The 26,159-nt window shown below is 38.8% G+C and overlaps 1 protein-coding gene across 1 annotated transcript; it reads left to right on the top strand.

Moving 5' to 3' along the window:
• The first annotated feature begins 4,085 nt into the window (after positions 1-4,085).
• On the top strand, positions 4,086-15,475 carry TNFSF13B (tumor necrosis factor (ligand) superfamily, member 13b). The gene is made up of 6 exons (XM_010285799.1): positions 4,086-4,494; positions 4,577-4,682; positions 12,526-12,582; positions 12,867-12,979; positions 13,076-13,226; positions 14,939-15,475. The coding sequence occupies exons 1-6, from the start codon at positions 4,168-4,170 to the stop codon at positions 15,049-15,051; spliced, it is 867 nt and encodes a 288-aa protein (XP_010284101.1). The 5' UTR covers positions 4,086-4,167; the 3' UTR covers positions 15,052-15,475.
• Positions 15,476-26,159: the final 10,684 nt, after the last annotated feature.

Here is a 26,159-nt window from a genome sequence, read left to right as displayed (position 1 = left end):
CGTACTTTTAGTATGGCCATTGACATTTGCCTGGGTCTCTGGGTTGCAGCATGTGCACAACCTCCCTTTTAAAAACAGACCATTTGTTTTTAAGTAAACTTTTACGTTTCTTCAGCAAAATGGGTCTTTATCCAAGTCTTCATATTCAAATCATCTGCTTCTCTTTTGTACGTTAAACTTCATTATGGGATTTTCCTCCCCCGCAAAGAGGGTGCTTTTGTGGTTAAAGCACAGTACTGGATTTCAGGAAATCAAGAGTTCAGTTTCTGGTTCAACCACAAATTTCCTGTGTGATTGCTTACTATCTCTGCCTTGGTTCCACACAGATGTAGTGATGATGCTTTATAAATTTTCAGGTTAGCAGGGCCCATCTTGGTAATTTAATCTGATAGTCTGCATAATGGAAATGAAGAAAATTAAGTACTGCAGAAATTACAGGTTTTGTTTGTTCTGTAACATCTTGGAAGGTTTAACCAGCCTTGATTTTGTTCAAGAATCCATTTCCCCTAGTGAAACATTTTCACCATTAAGAATCTTCAGTGGTAATGTGTTTTTTTCCTTCTTATTTTTTTTTTTTTACCTAGAAGTTTGTTCTTTTTCCCAAAAGTAGACGACTTGGTTAAGTAAAATTCTTAGACCAGCCAAGGCATTTCTTAATAGTTTTCCTTGGCTAAATTAAAGAGATCCCTTAGTCAGTCAACCTGAGTGTTCAACATACCTCATTCCTTGGGTTAAGGAGGCACTAAATGGTTGGATTTGTTGTGTGTGCACGGATCAACTGTACTGTGCATGCAAAATAGGACCATAATTTCAGAATACCTTTATTATAAGGGTTTATTCCTATTTGCTTCCAGAGTCAGATGGACAGGACTAGGTTTCTGCAGTTTAATGCAGTGACATTTTCTAGAAATAGTTTGGAAAATGCTGCTTTGAACTGGGCTTGAGGTGGTCACTTGCTGCCCTAAGGTCTTACCGCATGCATGTGTAGCATAGCGTGTGTTTCTTGAGCCAAAAAACAGTTGATATGGTATAAATTTTGCAAAAGGGTTTTCAGGGATGCTGGCCAGTAGAAGCAGGCTGCTAACCACAAACTGAATACCCTTTCCCTGGTGAGTTATTTAGGCCTCTCGTATTCATACTGGATTTTTGTTCTGAACCCTTTTTACGTTTGGTCTTGGCAGTCACAACTATATGCAAACAGATTTGTCGATATAAAAGCACGGTTACTGTTACCTCTTATTTTTGCTTCAGCATATGTATCTAAATCTTACACTTCTGTTTCAGCAAGGAAGTTCTACTCAGAGCTCGTATTGAGCTGGAGTCAACACCCTCCCATGTCTGCTAATGGAAGGCTAATCTGAGCATACCTTAGTTTAAAACGCAGAAGAAACTGCATGTGTGTTAATCTTACTGACTCTGCTTTGAGCAGGTTAGGGACTACTTTGCAGCTCTGCCAACAAGAGGAATTATAAGGACAGGATATTATGACAAGACATAGTGGCAAGTATTGAGGCACCGACTCCACACGCTAGGCTCTGCAACTAGCATGGGATTTTTTGTTTGTTTTAAAGTAATTTTTCTGAGTTTTAACTTTAATGCAATTAGTAGTCTGCAATTTACTGAAACCTCATTTGTTTCTGTTAAAATGGAAGTTGTTCAACTAAGTATATTTCTAAGCAATTCATGTTGTTTTTCATTATTGATCTCTCACTGTCGTTATTGTTCTACTATGGTTTTGTCATCACAAAAGTTGTCTAAAATTGTATTTTCTTTCAAATCGCTTAACTACTTATCAAGCTATAGAACAACATAAGATTGCAGACAGAGTGTTTCCTTTGATACTCAGCTAGAAATATCTGTTGAATTTAACGATTTGCCATGTGTGGACTGTTCTGATTTTCCTCATCTCCCCTTTGAAATTCTCATTTCTCAGCATGATAAGGAAGACAAAGCCAGATGTCTTACAGAAGTCCTCTGTGTCACCACAATTATTTTGTCAGCCCAAATAATGACCCCATTTAAAGAAGGTGTGGAGGCTGGGAACAGCCTATTTTCTCTAGAAGTGGCTAGAGTAATGCTAATTATGTACCTGCCTGTCATTTTCTTATATGTTAATTACTGCAGGGACCTCACTGGCCAATTGTTTCTCAGTATGCCTGCATAGATAGTTATAACTTTCGTTCTCTCACTTGGTTTCATTTTCTTAAATAGCACCTCTTTCCAACTGTCATATTATTTTATTTTTGGAACACAGTCAGTATGAGGCTGGTAATGTTCTGATGCCTAGTGATACATCAGAGCATGTCTGCTTAGTACTAATAATCGCTTATTCTGTTCCCAAAAACCTACCTTAGTTCATCTTAAATTTCCTTCAAAATGTAGCCCCATTTACACCTTAATTTAGCCTTGAAACTACTTCAGAAATGTTATGGTATTCTGCTCTTATTCCACCCTGCACTGATTTCTGTATCATTTCTCACAGTATGTACGTGCCTTCTAGGGGCATGTTAGACACGTGGTATAATTTTTTTTTCCCCTCTGCATTTAGGAAAAGAAATTACTTGTCTGTGCAGGATATTGGGTGGTTGCTAGAAGTGGCAAAGTAAGGAAAAGAGTACCTTGCATCACAACGGAAGATGGTAAGGCTTATAATAACCCTCAATTTGTCATATTCTTAAGAAATAGAAGTGGGAGAGGCTACAGAAGCTGTTACTCTATTGTTGCTCCTTCTTCCTTCTTCCCAACAGAATCAGCTTGATCTGAACTACTCTGACAAGTGTTGCCATCAGGATTCATTACACAGTATTCAGACAGACCTGTAAAAGTCCGTTTGCAAAGATAAGGTTTACTTACATGGTAAAAAAATTTAATCCCAGTGGGAAGGTTGACCTGTTGATTTTAGCCCTAACTGATGCTTTTTGGTTTTGGGTTTGGGTTTTTTTGTGGTTTTTTTTTTTTTGTCCCAGACCACTGAAACTTTTATAAAAAGGACTAAAATTTAATTTTATGTGAGAAGACAATACAAAAAGTATGAATGTGTTTGGGATATTTAGGTAGCCTTGCTGCTGCAGAGAAGAAAGGAATTCCTAATGCAGGGTTTTAAGATGAAAGTACTAATAAAATCTTTAGAAGATGACCTTAAACCAGACACTCAGGATTCACCTGAAAAACTTAAGCATGCATGTTATAAAGTTTTTTTTCTTTTTTTTAAATTCTCTAAATGTTATTTTCCTTCTATACCCCTGCCCTTTTCCCCCTCATTCTTATTTTCCCTCCTCTTATTCTTTCCCAAGCTGTACTTTTCACCCCTTCTATTTCCACCCGCTGACCCCAAGTTTCCTCTCCCTGCTTCTCTGTGCCCCCTTTTGCATTAATCCGGGTCCTTGAATTCTGTAGAGAAACAATATTCATTAGAGAAGTTTAATAAAAAGTCATCCCTTTTCAAGTTAGTATGATGAACTGAACTGCAGAATCTGCAGCTTCATACAGCTGAGAGACCAGTAATTTGTTACTAATACCTGGGAATATTTTTCACTATAGTGTTTAGGAAACCACAATAGTTTTTATTTGAATAGGTCGTCCAGTCTGTAAGCATATAGGAACTTTAGATATGAATATATATATTAATACACATGATGTAATGTATATACATAGTATATCTATATACCTACACACACACACATAGTACATCTACGTACCTAAAAGGCACATGCATTTTCATATGTGTATGTCTTTTAAGTAGCACTGGGTGATATGCTGCCAGGAAACTTGACATTGTTTCTGCACTTCTAGATAAGGCTCTAAATTACCAGTGGTACCGGCTGTGCCTAAATTTAAAGATAATGGGTAATAGCAAGCTGCCACATAAATAAATAGTTGAAAGTGAAAGGAGGAAGGTAGATTGAGCAAGCAGCTCATGAGAAAGTATTCATTTCCAAAATGCACCACAGAAAGAAGAAAACTAAACGGAGACCGAATCTTAGACCTTCACTCAGTACATTAAGTTTAATGGTTCTATCAACGTCTTCATATGACAGGAAATGATCTGGGCGTTTTGTTCACTTATTCTGGATGCCCTTAGTTTCAGAGAACAACTGGTAACATGGATTGCACCTCGGAAGGGGACAGCTGAACTCTCCCTCTGGCTTTAGTGAGGAAAGAACAGCGATGAAATCCGTGGACTGTGTGCACGTCATCCAACAGAAGGATACCGCCTCTTCTCCCTCTGCCCCCCCCGGTGCTGCTTCAGGCACCACGGGACTGTTTTCTGTCACATTCCTGTGGCTTGCAATGCTCCTGTCCTCTTGTCTTGCAGCAGTGTCTCTTTACCATGTTATCGCCCTGAAAACAGAACTAGAAGCTCTGCGCAGCGAGCTGGTCTACAGGGTCCAGGCAAGGTCTCTGCTAGACCGGCCACCCGTGTCCCCTGGTGAAAATAAAGCGGGCACCCCTGTTTCTTCCCTCCTGCAAGTGTCTGCAGCTGGCGCCAGGCAGGTAAGCTGGAGGGTGGTTTTTGGCTTGCAGGGCATGAGCAAATGTGAGGCTGCTTTCACTGACTGTCGCTTCTCCCCGTAAGGAGAACAGCCTTCCTGGTCCTGACCCAGATGAAAGCTTCCAAGGGGAAATCTGGAACGGGAGCAGAAACAGGGGGAGAAGGTCTGTTGTCCACACAGAAAAAACAGGTAAATAACACCTGGTGGAGTGGGCTGGGATGCCACGGTTAGATACTGTCTTGAGAAAAGCAGCAGTGCTTGACTTGTATCTTTCCTGTCGGCCGATCCGTGCTCCCAGAGCCCATCAAGGTTTTTACAATTATTGCTGAAAGAATGGTGTTAACTGTAAGTATCTTCTCCTGATGGTTACCATACTGTTTAAGGTACCAGACATTCATGCTATCTGCAGGTTGAACTTTGAATGTTAGATCCCAAATCTGCTTCTTGTAACGAAGGTATTTCTCGATGATGCGGTAGAGTTGAGTAAGGCAACTTTAAATTCTTCAGGTTGCCAATTGCTCAATTCTAAATCCATCATTCTCAGTTTAAGGTAATGCCTAACTTGTTTCTCTCTGATCAATATTAGGGGGGAAAGTTATTATTAAAAATGCCAAGTCATTTTTCTGGGAAATTGTGCTTATCCTGAAAGAGAGAAGTAACAAGAAGTTAGGGAAGTAGGAGCTTTCAAAGAGAAAGGCTGGCTTCTACCTGTCAAAAGAGGCAGACTACATGGAATTCAGAATTTTAGCATTATTTCTGCATTAAAACAATCTATCAATATATCCAGCAAAATTAATAAAGTCATGCCTATCCAGTAAGATTTTTTTTTATCATGGCCTTTTTAAAAGGTGCTGCAGAGAACACTAAAGACTGTGCTCCATAAAAGACATCTGATGTGTATTATAATGTTGGAATATTAATGGGATATATTTGTTTCCTTGGTGATAAAATGCCTACCTTTTTTTCTCTTTCTCTTTCCAAACACAATGATGCCTGATAAGATGAATTTGCATATGTATGCGAATTGCACCAAGTAACTAAAAATGTTCCTGAGTTGCTAAATCCGTTCAATCCTTTTACAGGTCCTTTTAGATTGTTTTAACTGGTGTAAGCTGATATCTCTAAATTACTAATAGATGAATTTTAAATGGAGTAATTTGTAGGTAAAGACTAAATCAAACTTTGCTTAAAATGTGGTTTTGATTGACTAATTAATGTGAAATGTATTTCACTTCAGCTTCAGCCAGCTAAATGAAATTTAAGTTCTAGAGTACAATCACACTACTTACCTCCAAGTCTCACAGAAGAGACTGTTCATTTAGGACAGCACCCAAAATTCATAGCTTTACATAAGATTTCTTCTATTTCATTAGTAATGTTTGGTTCAGGATCTTGGCTAAGAGTGATTTCACAAACAGGACTGAGGACAAGATTGCTTAAATTGTATTTCTTGTATCCTGTTTCCTATCATGGCAGCCCCAGAGCTTCCCTGCTCTCCTCACCCTAGCATTTCCCAAATAAAGACTAGTGATCTTTTGTACCTAAAGCACAAGTATCTTCAAAAATAAGGAGGCATGGGGTTTTTTTAAATTAATGTTATAGCACCAGTACTCTGCAAGTTATTCAGTTCTCTTCACAGTAGCTTTCATCTTTATTCTTATTGCTATTTGAGGGTGTATGGGGGAGAGGAGGGGTTTGGGCTCCACAGCTGTGCTGCTGGCAGACATAAGATTGTTCTCATCAGGTAGCGACCTCTGATTATACCTATTTATCTGTCTTCACATAAAATTCTAATTAAGCTACTTATTTCTGTAAGCTTTTTTTTAAAGATACAGCTGGCTTTAAAACTGTTGAGGATGGATAACAGAAAGCATAGACTATGAACATTCATTTAAAAGAGAAAAGCTACGTAGGCTGACCCGCTACAAAACTGTTTTCTAACATCACCATCATATTTTTGTACCTAAAAAAGAAAAAAAAAAGTAAATTACAAATCTTACACTTATATAAAAGGTCACCTGTCAGACAGGGTTACCTTTCTGCCTGCTCTAATTGCAACAAATTAAACATCTCAGAGTTCAGTAAGATGCTACATTTTCTCAGATCAAACTTCATTGATGACCATGAACCAACTAGTCAATGTTAAATTTTGTTCTAGCAGAGTGCGTGAAATAAGACAACGTGGTGTTGTTCATGGTGCTGAATCCTGTCTGTTACTTGGTCATGTGCATACAATTACTAGCCCTGGATTTTGATCTTCTTGTGTCCATTTCTGGGTGCTGGAATCCTGGCAGCTTCCAAGTTGTCCTGTAGAGGCACTGCACTCATTCTGGTATGATGGCAGATAAATTAGGGTATTGAGTGAGGTGCCTTGCTCTTGTTCTATTTCTGTTTGCTTCAACAAGGTCTTAAAGCAGAGTCTGGTCTCATAATTAATTGTTGACCCATAATTTCACCTTAATATAGACCAATTCCTTAGAAAGTGAATACTTGTAAGTGTCACTGATATACAATTTCTTCTCATCAGAGAGCAGAAGCAAAATATAGAACCATTATTTTGTTTATAAATAAAGTTGTGGTTTGATTCTGTTTTATTTTTAAAATTGAATTATTAATTTCCATAAATGGATGCCCCATTATGCTTTTTAGGCCAAGCAGAGCTCTTCTTGAACATACGGAATTTTCATTGTAATTTGTTTTCTGTTTGCTTGATGTTGTGTGCTTAAAAGTGGACATGAATTAGAATTTTAATTTAAAGGACAATTGAATGAAAATGGATCTAACACAATGTTGTTCTTTCATATCTTTATGGGGTATGCATTTTTCTGTGTTCACACATAAAACTATTAGTCATCAGTAGTTGTATGTACATTTTGTGTCTTGAGAAAATTTCCGGCTCAAGTAGGTTGAAGCAAGCATCAATTCCAAAAACAGCTGTACGGCTAGCAGTCAGAATCAGAATTCTTGATACAATGAGTAGGAGTTGATGGGTGATTTTGAAAGGTACATATAATTAATATGCAGGCAGATAGATCATCTAACCACTTCTGGCAAATGTCATATCAAGACACATAAGAACAGATATAATTTTTCTCAGTTGTCATTCTTCTTATAAATTTTGCCTGTAGAGGAAAATTGCTACACAACAAAAACCTCTCCTGAATTTTATACCCTGGTCACAATTATTGATTACCTTGTCTGTGTGTTTCTCTCGAAGATGTATGTGCGCTTGAGTCCCGGAACAAAATACAGGTTCCATTACCTAAACCAGTTGAGTGTACACACGTCAAATTTTCTTTACATGTGTTCTCTCTGTGCCTCATTCTGATCGTTATTGTGGGATTCCGATTCCCATGTCCAGCTAGGGAGGTGAGCATCAGGCCTCCTGTAAACTCAAATTCAGGCAACGTTCTGCCACGATCAGATTGGAGCACCCACGGGCTATATTTACTTTGGTGTATTGAGATTATCCGTCTCAACCAGTCTGATTGCGTATGGAAGGAACTGAGGAGAAATTCTAAGTAATTCCACAAAGCTATGAAACAGGCTAACCTGGCATGTGACTGGAGATTTTTTTTTTACTAGCAGTTTCCAGGTTCTACACCAATATCAGTTGTGTCCAGGAGAAATAACTATTGCCATGCAAGTGTGGTGTATAAGTTGTGAGAATTTTGCCATTGTTCTTGGTATAATTGCCTTACTGGTAAATTGGTACATTTGTAGGTTAGAAGTGTTTTGACTCTGCACGTTGTTTTAGATCTCTGTGACAGAGGGATAGCAAGAACTTTTACAAGTGGAACTTGACTTTAGCAATCTTTGAATGAAGCTGCCTAACTTTTTTTTACTAGTCTAAACAAATGCCACATATAAAATTCCCTCACCAAATATTCAAAATACTTCTTATTTTATTATTCAAAGAGGGGAAATATAAGAGTTCTCTTAGTAAAGAAAAAAGAAAGGCCTACTTCTTGAAAAGATATGTTATTGTTTTTTGTTTCTGCTGACAACAGGCTAACCCAAAAGGAAGTAGGCCCTTCTATGTGAAAGGATAGAAAATTACTTGATACTATTCTTGCAATTTTACATGAAGAATTCCACTTACTGAATGAATGAATGAGTGTTGTGTATTATGCAGAACACTGTGCAATCAAAAATACACAAAATAGGCTCTGATTTTTAAAAACAATATTCTGCTTCATACTGTATAATAGAAGTCTACATAAAGTATTCTCAATTCTTAGTATCATTTCCTTTTTATTCTGATAGTAACATGTTACTGGTAATTCTGTTAAGGTCAAAATAATGCTACCAACACTTCGAAGGTATTTGTTAGATCTGTCATATCTGTAATTATGACATTTTAATGCAGGGACTGATTTAATCCATGATTAATTCCATATAAAGACTTCTTAATTAAAAAGCACCAAATTAACCAGTCTATAAAAATGCACAAGCAAAAAGTAAAAGAAGATCTCTTGTGATAAGAAATGAAGAAGTTAAAGGAAGAAGAACTGCAAATTGTTCAAGAACATGCATATAATTTATAAACTGAATTATCTAGTGCTTAAGTATGTTTCAGGAAGCCTATAGAGAGTAGGTCTAGACAAAAGAAGGAACCTAAACAAGCAGGTCCGTTTTTTAAAGTTCAGGGTTTTTGCTTGTTTTTATTTCAGCAATAATTGAGGTAGATACCTTGGATATCGAAACTTAAAAATATATGCATGAGTTCACAGGTAACAAACTTGAAATTTTGTTTTGATGGATTATGAAGTTAGACTTCAAAATATTAAAATAATTACGCAAGTTAAATAATACAAAAACTTGCATGGGAAGGCAAATTTGATTTCACCAATATCAGGTCTTAAATCATTCAGATGTGCAGAAGGCTGTGTTCCTATCCTGCTGCAAAAGCTATCTTTTTTTAAAAAAATTGTGATTGCATTGCTCAACCAGTGGAGAACACATCCCTTCAAGTGCTGGCTGTGGTTTATAAAGGCATCTGGAGTCATTAACTTCTTCAGAATTGTCTGTTCTGTTCATGGAAGCAGAGAGATTCTGAAATGTTCTTCTCCCCACCCATACCCCACAGAGTGGTTAAAATCAGAAAAAAAAAAAAGCTCATCAAAGCAAAGCTATTATATGAAGTCACAAGAGGATGGGGCATGCTTTGTTGTTCTAGATACTCGCTATTTTACACAGATAGATCTCGTGGTGACACTCAGTCTAGATATTTTTACACATTTTTAAGGTTTATTTTATGGATCCTATATTCTGCTTGCATTATTAATTATTCAAAAATACTTAGACTACAAAACTGATGATGCTGGGCTGAAGGGCATTCAGGTAGAGCTTTTGATTTATTCTGCTCGGTACTGATAGTAACTATTCAACCCATATTTTGTAGCGCATATATTCTTGATACTGTACTTCAGGTAAGATTTGGGTCCTTCCTGGAATAGAATGGCTAATGTTTCTTCACAATGTTAACTTTCTACTGAAAATCCCTGTTAATTTACCCAGAAAATATACTCTGTATATCCTTATCTTCTCCTTAATAGTAGTGGTATTTATTCTGAATTTGTTTCAATGAATTACTTCCACTGAGGTCAAGGTGAAGTGCTTGTATATACTGGAAATAGTTATGTGTCAGTCTTGGCTTCTGTACATTTGTTCGAAGCATGTTGTTTTTCAATCTCTCAAACACTTTTTTTAGATATTATTTGTCCTTTGCAGCTTTAGATAAAATGACCACTGTCCTAATTTCTGTTCTCTTTATTGTCATGAACGACCCCGCTGTATCCATATTTCTCCATGAAGAGCAAGCTTACTATAGTCTGTGGAGCCTTATTTCTATCTGCATACACTAAGAATAGACAGTGAGATTTTTTTAAGAGAATATACATAGACCTGATACCTGTAGAATAAAGGAGAGTTGGTTTGTGTTTTAAAAAGATGGAAAATATCTCAGACTGTACTGAACTTGCTGATTCTAATTACTGCGTAGCAGTTCTCAGCAATGATGACTAGTATTTCAATGCTGCAAAAAACTGAAACACAAATCCAGACTAGCAAACTGTGAACCAGGATAGTTTCAAGAATGTCAACCAAGTTTGCAGAGCAGGTTTAACAAGAGTTGCTAAAGTAGCAATAACTTTCACTGCACTGGAGAGCAGCTGGTTAGTGTGAATCCTAAAAAATCCTTTCGTGTTTGGTTAGTGGAAAATCCAGTGGCCACACTGGTGAGTTCTTTTTAAAACAGGAATGAAAATTTTGATTTAGTTTACTGAAACACAAGAGAATCAGCAGATTCCATTTACTAGGAAGGCAGTTTGCTCCAAAGGAGAGTGAATGAATACCTTGTGAAATAAATTGCCTGATGTGCTTTGTTGTGCAACTCCAGAAAATCACATTTTGATTTTATGTGGAAGCTTCTTTTTCAGAAAATTCTGTCGCTCGTAAGTGTGATGGAAACATGACTGGCGTATAATACCTTTCTCGATTTTGTGTTGGCTTGGTTTTTCTATTCCTTATCAGAAGGCAGGGAATTCAAGGTGCCTTTAAATTCTTGGTTTGTAAATCTGTACATTTTGGCCCATTATTGACGAGCACTGGTAGAACTCAAGGACACGTGCCGGTGTAGGAGACGAGAGCTTGCAGGCTAGTGTTCCCGTTAACGTAAGTAGGGCTCACAGCTGGTGTGATCACCGTGACATTGGAGCGTTCCCAGATGGGTGCTTGGACCTTTGCCCGCTGCCAGCCGGCGAGCACCCAGCCCTCTTCTGGGGGGGCAGGCCGCATTTCGGGCAGGCCCCCTTCAAAGGAGACCGGGATACAGAGAGAGGCCGCTTTCTGCCCGAGCCCTCTCGCTGCCTGCGGCGCAGCGAGAGCTCGGTGCTGCTGGCCCCTCGGTTGCACACGCGGGTGCCACTGGCAGACGTAGAAACAGGGTCCCATGGAGCAGGGCACTGCCCAGTGTAGCAAGAGTAGCCGAATCTGACCCACAGCCTGCTTACCTGAAAAGAGGTAAACAAAAGTGGAGATTCAACAATCCACGGCCGGATTTTCTTCTCCTGACTCTTACTAAATTCATTTGGTTTCTGTCAAGTGCAGTAAATGTAACTACTCTGTTTGCCAACCTTCAGAGTAGCTCTAGAAACAGATGTTTTCATTAAAATCTGCTCCAAGCGAATGCAACTGTCCCTTTTTTCTTTTATCCTGTTCCCTGACTTTTATGCTTAGCAAATTTTTTTACAAGATCTTTGTTTCATTTGCAAGCCTGTGTTTTAACTCACAGCGGTATTTTTCTCTGATCAAACTCCTAGTTTCTCTTTAGTGTCACCAGTCTCTACAGCTTTGAGTAACGCATCGGTTTTGACAGATACTAAGCTATTTGTTATGTGTGCATTAATTCGCTAACAGTCATCTCTGTATCTTCCCTCTTAGTCTCAGTATAGCTTGGTTGAGTGTGGGTATCTGAAAACACATTGAAAGTACATATATATGGACTTTAAGAGTTTATTTTGAAAGTACCACGCAACCAGTATATATGACTAATATTTTACAGCAATTATGACTGGAATCTAATTTCTTTAAATAGTATGGTAAACATTGTTAGAAAATATTATATCTGTCATAGCTGGCAGGGTTGGGGTTTTTTTTAGCTTTTGCTTAGAAAACTAACGAGGCTAATTGATCTGATGAGTCCTGGCTCATTTGACTTCCTGCTACATTTTTCAGTTATATTAGGACCAGAGATTAAAACAAGCAAGTATTACTTGTGCTACAGTCAGAGGCCTCCTGCTTAGCTGCATGGTCTCTGACAGGTATCTAGTACTTGTTGCGGTCTGAATTTTGTTTCGGCATGTTTGAGTAAGAGCTGTGTTAAAATCAATAAATTATGTTTTCAAATACGTGGTGAGACTGAGAGAAGATTGTTTTCATGTCCTTCTTTCTTTTCTTTTTTAAAGTAGTTTCAAAAGCTTACCCTATTCTATTACTGATTCTTTGATTTCAAAATGCTTTCGCTTTGCAGTGCTGCAGGCCTGCTTGCAACTGATCGCTGACAGCAAAAGTGATATCCAACAGAAAGGTAAGAATATGTTCCATGATTTATAGCTAACTCTTCCATGTATTAACTCTTCCATCCAATTTTATCTAACTTCAAAACAGTAACTGAGTTATGTCACCGAATTTTATAAAAAAAAAAAAAAAAAAAAAAAGTCCCTGCACATCTGGACAGTTCTTTTCCGTGGGGAAATCCAGCTAGTGAGACTGGAAGTCTTGACTAGAAGTCAGCTTTGTTAATTTTTGGCAGATGAAAATGAAGAAAGTAACTTTTCTTTCTGATGATCCAAAAATTATTGTTTCTTTTAGATGACTCAAGCATTGTCCCTTGGCTCCTGAGCTTTAAACGTGGAACAGCTCTGGAAGAACAAGGAAATAAAATAGTGATCAAAGAAACAGGATATTTTTTCATATATGGCCAGGTAAGAAAGCTTGATTCACTGGAGCGTCTGACTTTTTCAAGGATTTTTAATGTCTTCATACAATATGTTTGAAATCTGCACCTCTTCATTCTGTAGGTTTTATATACGGATACAACATTTGCTATGGGGCACCTAATACAGAGGAAGAAGGCCCACGTGTTTGGTGATGATCTCAGCTTGGTGACATTGTTTCGTTGTATCCAAAATATGCCACAGTCTTACCCAAATAATTCTTGCTATACTGCTGGTAAACATTTAAGTTTTCCTTTTCTTTGTTTGCAAATCAACTGTATCAAATAGAATCTGTAGCACTGGGTGATTAAGTATTGTGTCAGTTGTGAAGAAAATGGACTGCATTCATGGATCAGGTTAATTGCAAAATTACAGGATATTTTTTAAAAATACGGTTTTATATAAAGTATCGGCAGTTGGAGGGTATGCATCTAACTTAGGTGACCTGAACAATTCCCCTCTCTCCATTGGCTGTATAACGTGGTTAGATACTTGGGTGCTTTCGGTTAGGTGCCTCGAGCAGACAAAAGGAGTACATACTGTCCTTACTGAAGAACACAGTATAACAGGGTTCGAATTCCATATTTAATTATCCCAATAGAATATACGGGAGCTATATTCTGCTTTAAAACATCATATATGAATTTTAGCCACACAATTTTTTCCTACCTTACTGTGGGATTTCCAAAGATACTTCTTATCATCTTGATTCTCTACTCCTTATAATGGCTACTGCAGTTTTACTCTTTGGTTAGATGAAAAATAAATTCCTGTAAGGAGCTCTTTCTGACTGCACAAATTAGAAACACCACAAGAAAGACCAATTAAAATATTTAATGCAATTCCAGCAGGCTCAATGCTCATTATATATGTATATTCCTGCAGTAGCATTTAAGGAATTATTGTCAAGGCCTATTAAACCTTGTTTGCTAGATCTTATCTGTCAGTCTTTCCTCCTTAATAGTGGATTTGAGGGTTTTCTTTTTTGTTATTTTCTAGCAAGGTCTGCGTGAATAAAAACTGTTTTTTTCCCAATGCCTTATAAAAGGGGTGGGTGCCATTGAGTGATGGAGTTGACTGTTGGCAAGTAATGGCATTAAACAAATGGGATGGGGAAGGAAGCTGATTCTTCTTAAAAAAAAAAAGCTACTTCCTCCTGGCAGTTGAGGCTCTCTGAACATTTTCTTTAACTTTCTGCCCCTCCACCCACATGTTCTGGCATCATAACCACCTTCAATTTCATCTGTCCTCTTATTTCATCCTTATATTACTCCTCCCTGCTTTCTTAATTAGGATCCCTACTCCATCCTGCCACTTCATGGTTCCTGCTTCCCAAATTCCCACCCTTCTGCTTTCGCCTGGAAAACCCAATCTCACTGCAATATCTCATGCTGTTGAGCTTGTGTAGCAGCAGATGTTAGATGTGCTCTCAGCTCAGTGACTGCAGCTTGAAGGCAAGGTGCGTTTGGTTATCACGTCAGATGATGTGCGGCTGGCAGGAAGGAGAGTTTTGTGCTCTGCAGTTGCAGCGGATCAGCTGATGCCGGGTAATTTTGGTTGGTTGGTAAAGCTCATAAGACCTCCTCCCGAAGTGTGGGAAGAGAGTGGTCTATCAGCAATACCCAATGCCGAGCTTGACTTTCACATCACCATGACATGAGGAATCTGGGTACACCACTGTTATGAATTTTTGCAGTGTTTGCTTAAGTGAACTGTGGTATGCTGAGTGCAGAGGGGAAAGCAGATCCAGCTCCACAGAGGGTGTTAAGTATCAGCTTTGGGTAGGCTGCAATTTGTAAGATTGTGCCTAAAGATAGAAAAGCACTTGTCACAAGTAACAAGCTATGCTTATATTTGTAGTATGACATGTAATGACTTTTTGAATACAGCTTATTAAAACAATGTATTTGAAATACTAACTTAAAAATATTCCAAATCTTTTGCCAGGCATTGCGAAATTAGAAGAAGGAGATGAACTTCAACTTACAATACCACGGAGAAGGGCCAAAATATCCTTGGATGGAGATGGTACTTTTTTTGGTGCAGTTAGACTCCTCTGAAGCCCTTCATTTCTGTTGTTATGCTTAAAGCAGTTCTCTTCTTTTTCTATGCCTCTGTCAGAAGAAATATTGAATTGTAATAAAGCTGCCAGTTCAGCCTCTCCCCATCCACCACCAACTTCTGAGAACTTTTCTTCCGCTTAATAAGCGAACCCAAAACAGGAAACACACCAGACATACTGGTGAGATATAACCATCATGTGATTACCAGAAAGCCAATTTATTTTAGACAATGGGAGGTTCTAAATAACAACTATAAAGCAATGTTTCTTTGGCTTTGAAACAATTTCTTGTCCATAAGGCAAATCAAAGAAGGAGTTGACCATAAAGTATAACATAAACAGGACCATTGACTGTCAAGTTATTATCCATAATTGAAAAGGAAAACTAAAACACAAGTGCATCTTAGATTTGCTGTTTCATCAATAAAATATTTAAGTATAAAGTATGGGGAAGACACATCAAAGAATAGATTCCTCATTACAAAACAGGGGTGTCAGGTAGGTTCTGGGTTTTTTGGGTTTTTTCTTCGACATCTAGATTTTGGAGAAAGAAAAAATCTGAATGTATGGGATAATGAAAAGTCTAAATGCATCAGACAATGAAAACAAACTCCTCAGAAATATACAGAACAGTAGCCACTAGTTTGCTTCTTCCCTGTGAAAAAAAGTGTATAAATTACTAAAATCTACTAGTATTTACTAATCAGAATTAATTTTACTAGAAAAAGGACATGTAAGATGCTTCAACAGCTGAATCAAAGCATTGCTACTCATCAAGGAATATGTGTATACTTCTATGTAAGCAAGGCAGGGGTAGAAAGAAACACAGTGAGATTAGACAATACAGTAGGTAGAATTCGATTTCTGGCTTCATAATTTCTGCAGTCATATATAGATGGTGTGTACATATATACAGTATATATAGGTATATATATGAAAGTATGTACACACACATATATGAGACCCTTTGACATTTGGGCATAGAATTTTACCTTCTTTAGAATAGTTTAGCCAATGGAAGTATTACTGCATACATATTTTCTGTATTTCTCTTGCTTTTTGCTATGTCCATTCTATGCAATATAGTAAAAAGAAAAATCCAATAAACCTGGAACCAGCCATACAACTAAGAAAATACAATTGTATCCCAGAAATCTGGGCTTAATCCCTAGGTTAGTTATAGGCTTTTTCTGCAGTTTTGAATGTATTGCTCAACTCTGTTTTACAAAAAAAAATCAGACCTGTAGAAAGACTGAACAGATGTCTTTTTTCCTTTTCATCTCTCTGCTTTGTTCAGTAGCTAAGGTTTATGTCTTTTTTTACCCCAAGAATCCATGTGTATTGCATGGTCAATGTAATAGCGTGGTCAAGACTTCTAGGAGCTATTGTAATACAAACATTGGATAGTTATTCCACTCATCTTCAAAGAAGTATTCAAGTGCTACTGGAATAGATTATATAATAAAACCCACAGTAATAAACTGCACTTAATTTGGAAATATTTTTTAGGAGTTGAGAATTGTGTCATATAAGATCATTTAATAAAGAAAAGATGCTTTGTATATTGCAATCTCCTCATCTGTTTTTATAAATCCTGCTGATTTGATTGCGTTCTCATGGTTATAGACAATAAATAAAAGAGATTTGGAGGTAGGAGTTATGGACTATGGTAAACTAATGAAACAACTAATGCGTCTTCTCTGGGCTTCAAGAAGACATTTCAGCAATAAGCATATGTGTATTGGATTACCACACTGGGATTTTTATGAGGCTTAACTACAGTTTCAAAATGTTTGTAAGTTGTCCTCATATAAATTTATTTATTTATGTGTCCTGGAGCCGAAGCTGCTGCTGCTTCCTCTTCTTTTTCTTAAACACTAAAGTTGGTGTGCTAAGTTTGCCAAAAAGGCATTTTAAATCCTCTACAAGAACCCTCAGTTTAGCCAAAGGTTGTGTGAAGACAAATGTAGGTAAAACAATTATTAACACACAGCTAGTTGTCTGTTGTTACTGACATACATTAAAGAGATGTCCAGAATCTCTAATCAGAAGCTTGTTGATTTTGGTGTTGTCTGATTATAGAACAAAATGTTGTTACTGTTGCTTTCCCAGAGACTTGCTGGCTAAACTTGCAAATTTAACTTTTGGTATAAAAGTTTCCCCAGTGATTTCAGTGGGCTTGTGTGTGCTTAGCTTAAGCCAATTCTGAAGATGCTTGGCACCTTAGAAGGTGTAGCTTTGATATAACCAGACACAGTGTAATATCTTAAACATACAGCACATAGCAAAAATTATGTGAAGCTAAATCAAGTGATTGTCATCACTACCCCTTTTCCTCACTGTATTTCTTCTTTCTGCTGCTGGTTAATGTGGACAGTGCAGAACTTTGGAAACTGTTTGGGGTATGGTGTGGCTTGGAGGAAAACTTTTCTGAGCGAAGAGATTTCAAAAGTGTTCCCTTCCATTAGTAGGATGAAACTGCACTTCAAGTTCCTTCGCAAAAAATGTGGACCATGAGAACTCCCACATGTGTGCAGAGTGCGAGTCAATAGACCGTTCAGATATTTCTACCGACAAAGCTGGCAATTTTGTTGTTGTTGGGTTAGTTCTCTGCTGGCTTCATGAGAAAACTTGTCTTCTCAAAATTAATCTGCTTCTGCACAAAGTTGAGTTTTAACAGATCAGCATTTTCTGGCCAAAGCAGGAAGAAAAGGAGAATACCTCATCCCTGATGGTTCTGCTAACAAACTGGTGATACATGAGGTAGCAGAGTGCATGCAGACCACAATCAGGCTTATGCTTCAGCTAGTGGGAGTTACTGAAACTTTCTGCATTTGATAGGTGTTATTTAAGTAGATGTGATAGGTAATAAGTAGTAGTATCTAGTTGGTTCATACCATATTTTACATTCTTATCAAGGACATCTAGCATTTAAGGTAGGTTTCTGCAAATGCAACAAACTGTGCGAGTACTCTGGTTCTTTTTCGTGTGGCGTTAAGTAGCGCTGAGGCAAACACAAGGGACTTGAACATTTTCTTTCCAGTACATTTTCACAGCAAGTGTGAGCTTGTATCATTCTTTCCTTTTTAATAATGTGCAGTTGGCAGATATATAGCTGCTTTGAGACATGTAAATTGTATCTTAAAAATGAGACTTCGTCTGTTATATAATGTGCAGTCACACACCCTACCGACGTAGAGTATACTCTATGCATGGCTCTCATGCCTCTGACTGTTCCTCAAATTGCTCAGCATTTGCCATTGTAAGACCTTAATTTCAGTTGTCTCATAGTTTTGCCAACCTTATACCACTGGAGTTGAGATTTTCTGTATCTCTGGTTTATGTCTTAGGTTGAATTGTCTTGGGTAACTTCAGCCCCCAAAGTTCTACTCCTCTAAAGATGAGGTAGGGAAAACACATTGTTTGGATTTTATTTTAATGATTTAGCTGCTTTTTCTTTAGAAAGGTCTAGAGACTCCATGTTTCAAAAGAAGAAATGTGTGTAATGTGGGTTTTGCTTTGTTTTAATCAGGGTCTTCTTTTTTTTTCCTTTCTTGTGCACTCATACTTTGACAAGGTGTATGCTCTTGAAGAGTATTTCATGCTTTCTCATGTTAAGCATGTTCTATCTCTATGGAACTTCCAAAGGCAGAGGGAAATGTTGCCAACAGTTTTGTCTCTTGGCTGAGTCCATGGATTACCACCATCAGTAAGAGCTAAGGTTGTTTTTCAAAGTCAGTCCAAGCAGCAGTGAGAAGGAAGTTGATGCAAACACAGGGAAGAGGGAAGCTAAATATTCTATGTAGAAAGGATCTCATGGAGTTTGCAGGTTACATAGACCTTAGGGATGATGGGGGAAACAAACCAGATTTGGAGGTGGACTGCAGAAATTGGAGAGACCCAGACTAGGATTTGATTGCTTGTGAGGTGAGGAGAAATGCAAGGGCATGAAATGGACTGTGAAAATCCTGGGAGCTGAGTTAGGCAAAGACAACAGCTTTGTGGAAAAGCAAGCCAAACGCAAGTCTGCAGTGAGCCCTGTCAGAGATGAAGGCTAACAGCATAATGCTCTGTAATAACAGGAGTGTCACCAGTACCTTGAGGGAAGGTGTTATTCTCCTTTTCAGAATGTATTTGGGATCCTGCATCCAGGTTCGGACACAGTACACCCCAAATACAAGAAGGACAGTGAGAAACTTGAGGGAGTCCATTTGTAATGCAAGGGAGTGGTTGAAATGGAACCTGCCCTGTGAGGAGGGGCTGAGGGAAATGGATTTGTCCAGCCTGGAGAAGAGGCTCGGGGTGTCCTAATAGCAGCCTTCCAGTATCAGTTAAGAGGTTCTCAAGAAAACAGAATCATACCCTTTGAGAGATCCACGGTGGTGTGAGAAGAGACAATGGGCACAAATCAAACTGGGAAGTTCATACTTGACATAAGGAAAAAAATTATCACCATGGCATCATGGTCCATTTAGATGTCTCAAATAGAATAGGTCAAGGTACTCTGTAAATTAAACTTCATTTTATGAGCTCTCTAAGAAAGAAAACAATCATGACAAACAAGTGTTCAGTCCCCTTTGTACAGACTAGTCTAGCATGTGAATAATTCACTAATTCATTGCTTAAGTCATGAGGTTTCTAACTCACAAGCTCTCTAATTGATAACTCGCAACTTATAACTTGTAATTCATGAACCTATGGGCAAAAGAGTTACCTACCCGACAGGGAGAGCACTCATCCTCCTCTGTCACGGTGCAGGCATCCCCTGTATCACACTAGCAAGCATGAAACCCTCAGCAGTCCAGTTCTTGTTGAGTCTGCTTCAAAAAACTTTTTGGGTAAGCAGACGTATTTATACCTTCCAGCTTGGAAGTTTGATCTACACCATTTCCATGAGTTAGCAGATTATGAAGAACATGCCAGACAACCAGTACGCAAGGATGATGGCTGCAGGAGATGATGGCTACATAATAATCCTTGTCCCTTTCTAGCCACCATGTCCTCCTTATGTGTTGCCTTCACTTTGATCTAATGGCACTAATCCCAGCATACGTCAGGCCTTAGCATAAACTGTGTGTTAGCCAAAATCTGAGCAGGAATTGAGTGAAGAATCACACCATAGGGACAGACAACCACTGAAGCAGGTTGCCCAGAGGCACTGTGAAAAATCTGTTCCTACAGATTTCCAGCACCTTAATGGATAAATCCCTGAGCAACGTGGTCTGAATTCAGTGTTGATCCTGCTTTGAGCAGGCTGAAGTACAGACCTCCCAAATGATGTCTTTCCCCTGGCTGATTCTACAGTGAGAAACCAGGAGGTGTGGGCGGCAGGGGAAGGACTGAGACTGGCAGGAACAGGTCAGAAAGGGTCCTACTGGGGAAGGAAGGGTGTTCATTTCCTGAGGGCAAATGAAACATGGGTTCCTCAGCATGTGCTTCAACAGTATCAGCAAACATTTATGTAACGCACAGGGCAAGTTCCAGTCAAGGACAGCAAGGTGCTAGCAGTCATTGGGTACTGCATGACCCAAAAGTCAAGAGTGTAAATTGAATCAAACCATGTGGCCAAGTCATAATCTTCAATCACTCATCTGCATGTTTCCTTTGGCTTTTTTTTCATATCTTCCTCTCCCTCCCCCCCGCCCCAGCTTCATTCAATGGATAGGAGACACTTCATCCTGTGGAAAATGGGATATTGATGGAAAGTGTTTTAAGCTGGGGCCCAGACTAATTTTCAGAAATATTGGAAATAAGCAGTAAATGAGGCAGAACATGCAAGAATGGAAATTAGATCTCCTATTTAAATTAGAATTGCATTTCCTTTCCGTCTGTGAGAGCTGGCTGAAAAGCCATGTTTGCTTTCCACAGGTTTCTTTTTTTTTTCTTCATTTAAATCTGGGGTTGTTTTAATTTTGACTTAAAACCATTTCTCCCAAAACTTTTTTCACAAACTTCAGTGCTTCAGGTCTTATCTCTAATCCTGATGAATATTAGTTATTCCAATGGCTGCAGGAACCTTGTATCTCAACATGCAGGTGAGTTCCCCTTTCAGATTGAGCTCAGGGTACTCGCCTTCCAGAGCTCCAGGTAAGAGTCTTGATGAACTACTTTGAACCTGGAGACTGCCACTTTCCGTTTTCCTGGCTTAGTACCCAACAGCATTTCCAGAAGTCTAAGCTGAGTTGCCTCCAGACATTGCTTTCAATTTGATAATCATTCCTTCTGAAATATTTTAAACAGAGCATGTTGGGTTCCACAAACCAGTGTTTTTGGCAAAGGTTTATTTTGTCTGAAAATTTCCAAGCTGCCCTAGTCTTTACCACAGAGTTCCTTAAACCGGATTTTTCACAGGTGGTCACTGATTGAATGTTCCTCATTTTCTGGCTGACTGACTGATATCCTTGTGGTCTCATTTGCAGAAGTGTTGAAACTCACAGCTGAAACTGAAATTAGCAGGAGCTGTGCTTTAAATATATGGAGGGCTGTATAATTCTGCTTAGAAATACTACAGCAACAAATATTCTGGAAAAGCCCTGGCAGAAATAAATTCTGATCTGGATGCAAATTTAGTTAGGAGTGTGCAGTCAGCCAAAGCTATGCTTTGGAAAAAGCAGGAGGAAAAGTTCTTAAATCGTTGCTTTTGTGCTGGACATTGCATGAATTCAGTGTGATAACAGTCTTAATGGGAAGAGCAATGTGAGGTTATATGAAGTAACTTCTGTCACAGGTACAGGGAAGTAGAACTGAGATTACGAAGACAATTTTGGCCCATCTTCACTGTGAGCATTTAACTTTGCATTGGAAGATTCAGAGGGGGCTGGAGACGGAGGACCTCCAGGGGCCTGTTCCTATTTCCTGCGCGAAATGAGAAGTTCCACTCCCCACAAACCTCATACAGACTACGACATGTAGCTGTGGAAGGGGTGGTGACTGTTCTACCTGTGCTTAGGCAGTGTTTGCCGCCCCATGAAGGGAAGTAGAAAGCAACCACTTCGCAGTTCCTGACACCACTGGGGAGCAAACCTAGCACTTTTAAAGCAGGAAGAGTAAGGGGAAAGTTTTGCCAGAGGACAGCAGATAAGCAGTGTCTGGTGGCAGACTGCTGGCTCAGGGTTTCTTACCTAGTTTTGTTCATCCTCTGCATGAGAAGGTCACAAGGATGACAGAGATTTGAAAAGCTACGCAACTCTGTTTCACAATAATCACTTTATTGATTCTTTTTTTTCCCTCAAGGAGGGGATTTGCCACCTCCCCTCACACCAAGGAGGGGACAGTAAGAGCAAAGTGAGTGGGTGGCACATTTGGTGCTGTGGCAGGCGGGAGAGGTGGGTGAGAGGAAGCTGTGTGAGAGGGGGGCATAAAGCCGAGACGACAGCAAGAAGACTGCCATGCTGCTGCTGCTGCTGCTGCTGCTGCTGCCTGTCTTTACCTGCTGTCTCAGTTGCTCCATGCAACCTTTCAGTCCTGTGCTAGTCTGGCATTTAAGCACAACTGGTATTTTTCTGAGAGCAAGTTCATGATGGGTCATACTTAGGTCTCTATTCAATTTTCAGTTGCAATTCCCAGTCAAAATTACCAGTCCCAGTGCTGAACCTGTAGAGAAATACTGATGGTGCTCTGTTGAGATGCTACACTGGAAGCATGAGTCAGGGCTGAGGCGAACAAGCTGAGCAGGCTGGTGAGAAATGAGGGCGATTCTGGCATTCTTCATCTGTAACATGATGATGGTATACTTTCCTACCTCTTATGCTGCCAGAAACATATCTTTCACCATCAGTGGAAGCAGTGAGCAGCAGAAACAGGAAAAGTACATAGTCTGCTACTTTTTCTATTGATGTTTTCTTTTTTTCTTTCTTTACCTGTTCTATCCAGCATCTCTTTTTCCAGCTTTCTTTGGCCTTGTTCTCTCTCACATTCATCACCACAATACTCAGAACATGCAAAAAAAAAAAAAAAAGTTAGGACAACTATGATATTTTAAAACAGAAAAGTAGCTACTTTGGATTGCCTTCCTTGTTCATTTTTGGTGGATAACCTCACAGAATCATCATCATCATTGTTGTTTTTAGGGAGCTGGAGTCTCATACAGCCTGATGGTACAAGGGCCCTTTCCCTGCCAGAGAGCAGCAGCAAACACCAAATGGCATTTCTTTTACAATTTCATGTTGGCGCAAAGCAAATGAAAAATCCTCTCCCCTTTAAACTCAGTGTGTCACTTCTGACACTGCAAGTGGAAAAGAGGGGAAAAAAAAAAAGAGAAAAAGAAAGAGGAAAAGAGAAAAAGAAAGAAAGAGCTTCTGGAGCACCAATGACAATGAAGTAATTTTTTATGCTTGTGAATTAATGGTGAGCTACAGCTGTCTCATGTATTGCATTTGCTTTTGAGAAAAAAATAACAAGCAATGAAGCTGCTTCTTTGAACCCCCTTTGGTTTGTCTAAGGGAAGAGAAACATGTCTGGTACATTTCTCAACATGCAATACTTAGCTGAGAGAAAGAGCCTGAAAGTGAGCACAATTGACAAAGACCAGACAAAACTAGCACTCTTGAATAGCACAGAACTGGGTCTTTCATCCTAGACTCAAAGTCAGAAAAAATGTAGGTTTTAACATTTTAAGAATTTTTCTCACTATTCTAGTATGGATCAGGCCCGCTTTATCATTAAGTCTCACTTCCCTCTGTTTGCATACCTGAGTCTATACACTCTCAGTGTACCTGTTTGACAGTAAGCTCCCCCTGGTATGAGAAAATCTCATTTATACATTTATTCATCCATACACTCCTAGCATGAGTGGATCCTTCTGCAAACTCTGAGCAACAGAATGCTTTGTTTTGTTTTGCTTGTTAACTAGGTTGAAAAAGTGGGGTGGAAAGAAGAACATTGTTTCTGTTGTCTAGAAGCCAATGCTTTGAGATATTTTCAATAAATCCATTTTCCTCCCTTGATTTACCAGCATAATGGTGAGATGAAATATCAGTACTTGTTTTGCCATAAGTAGCAAACTCTGAGCAACAGAATGCTTTGTTTTGTTTTGCTTGTTAACTAGGTGGAAAAAGTGGGGTGGAAAGAAGAATATTGTTTCTGTTGTTTAGAAGCCAATGCTTTGAGATATTTTCAATAAATCCATTTTCCTCACTTGATTTACCAGCATAATGAGATGAAATATCAGTACTTGTTTTACCATAAGTATCTTACCTTTCTGAAGGCATTACTTATATCCCTGTAGCTATCCTCACATTTTCGTTGGCTTCTAGTACACATTTCACATTAGCCGCAAACCTCTGTTCTGGTAAAACGGGTACAATGCAAATCCCACCCCTTCAATACTACTCTCAAATTCACAGCTCCTAGAGCTGATGTGTTGTTTTAGTCTCCTCAAATACTTGCTTCTTTGGAGATGATGATTGCTTGTATATATTCATTAGTTCTCTTCATAAAGGAATTGTACTAAAACTGATCCCTTGGGATGCACAAGCTGCTGGTCCGTGAAGAAGAGCCAAACAGAATGGCGACATTATGCACCATTGTGGCTAACCACCGCCTTATTGCTCCACGTTTTGAGGCAACCATCTGGAACCCCACTGTAGTTCACGGGGGAGAAACAGGCACTTCTGTGTCAGTTTGTCTCTTCCTAAAGCAAATGATTCATGTGTTGGGTGAATCATACTGGAAATTGCTTTTTTTTTTTTTCACTGTGACTCTAAGACTCTCAAGTTACCACCTCACACAATGTAGCTATCCAAATTTAGTTTCTAATCTCACTCTTGATTACCGCAGCAGCTGGAAATCGCAAAAGGGAGCACGCCATTTCATTACGCATCATCCCATACAGGAAGGAAACAGGACTATTGCTGAAGCTTTTACTTGTTACAGCAAGAAAAGTGAAGGCTAAGAAAAGAAAAAGAAAGTCTATTGTGTTATACACCAATATCAGACTCCTGTATAGTAAAATTTTTGTATTATGCTCGAGTGCTGCCAGAGAAGTGTGATTTATCTGGAATTACTGGGTTAAATCAAACTACTGACTTGGAGATTAAATGGGTTGAGACAAGATTTGCAGGAAGGAAAAGCAACAACAGTCTGTAAAATGAGCAATAATGGCATATGAAAACAAATGAAAGAAGATAGTCTTTATGGCATCATTTGTAACTTGGCAATAAGTCAAATATTTGACTTTTTCCTCATTATGTAAGACTGCTTCAGAAGAGGTTTATTGGGCAATATTTGCTAATAAACTGGTTAAGAAAAGTAGCCAAAGAAATTCTGAATGGAAACGGAATATATTGAATTGCAATATATCAATCCATAGATTGTTTCTAATCCAGCGTGTTGTTAGTGAACAGAAAGCTAGAGAAAAGTCCCAAATTTATATATATTTTTATATATATGTATACACACACATATGTATATACACACATATACTGACATTTAAAGAATGAAGTGGGAAAACATGTAGATTCTGTTTTTAAATTCCCAAAGACCTTACACGTATTATTTAAGAGGGTGATGAGGCTTGTGGAAAGCTTGTGGAAAAGGAGTACAGTTTTACGGAGTGCCTCCTCTCTTCCAGCGTCTCCCTGTCTTACCTCTGGTCTCAGAACCCAATTCAAACAACCAGTTTGTGAAATCCTTCCTCCTGAGGACTTCTGGGTGTAGCTTTCAGGTCTCTCCTTGTGCCTTCACCTACAGGGACCCCTGCTCTGATGTATCCTGTTCTGCTTCTCCCCAAGGAAAAGATGATGGTCTTTATGATATCACATAATTTTTTATGCTATTTTTATGCTATCATATGGAACAAGCTTTGTTAGTTCAAGACTATAGTCCATGCTTTGGACAAATTATTTCAAGTCCTGACAGTTTTACTGTTTTTTGTCTTTTGTAATATCTTATCAAATGAAAAATACCCCTGAAGATGCAGACCATCATTTTTGTATCTTCCAAAAACATACACCCGTGGCCCAAGTCACCTACCTTGTCTTCTAGGCTAATAGCAGTGCTCTGTCACAATCCTTTGTGTGACTGGAGCTCTCAGAACAGAGTCCCCTGTTATCACCTTACCCATTATAAAGTTCATGTTAATTAGGAGGCCTCACTGCCACCCAGAGT

This window comes from Phaethon lepturus, unplaced genomic scaffold (assembly GCF_000687285.1).
Source record: "Phaethon lepturus isolate BGI_N335 unplaced genomic scaffold, ASM68728v1 scaffold7004, whole genome shotgun sequence".
In the NCBI taxonomy this organism is placed as follows: domain Eukaryota; kingdom Metazoa; phylum Chordata; class Aves; order Phaethontiformes; family Phaethontidae; genus Phaethon; species Phaethon lepturus.
Note: the sequence above shows the minus strand (reverse complement) of the source record. Positions and strands in the feature narration are given on the sequence as shown.

What these genes read in the sequence shown, in the direction of transcription:
- TNFSF13B (XM_010285799.1), top strand. Translation starts at nt 4,168, where the DNA reads ATGAAATCCGTGGACTGTGTGCACGTCATCCAACAGAAGGATACCGCC. An exon ending in AAGTGATATCCAACAGAAAG is followed by an intron (nt 12,583 to 12,866) that starts GTAAGAATATGT and finishes TGTTTCTTTTAG; the next exon opens with ATGACTCAAGCATTGTCCCT. An exon ending in ATTTTTTCATATATGGCCAG is followed by an intron (nt 12,980 to 13,075) that starts GTAAGAAAGCTT and finishes TTCATTCTGTAG; the next exon opens with GTTTTATATACGGATACAAC.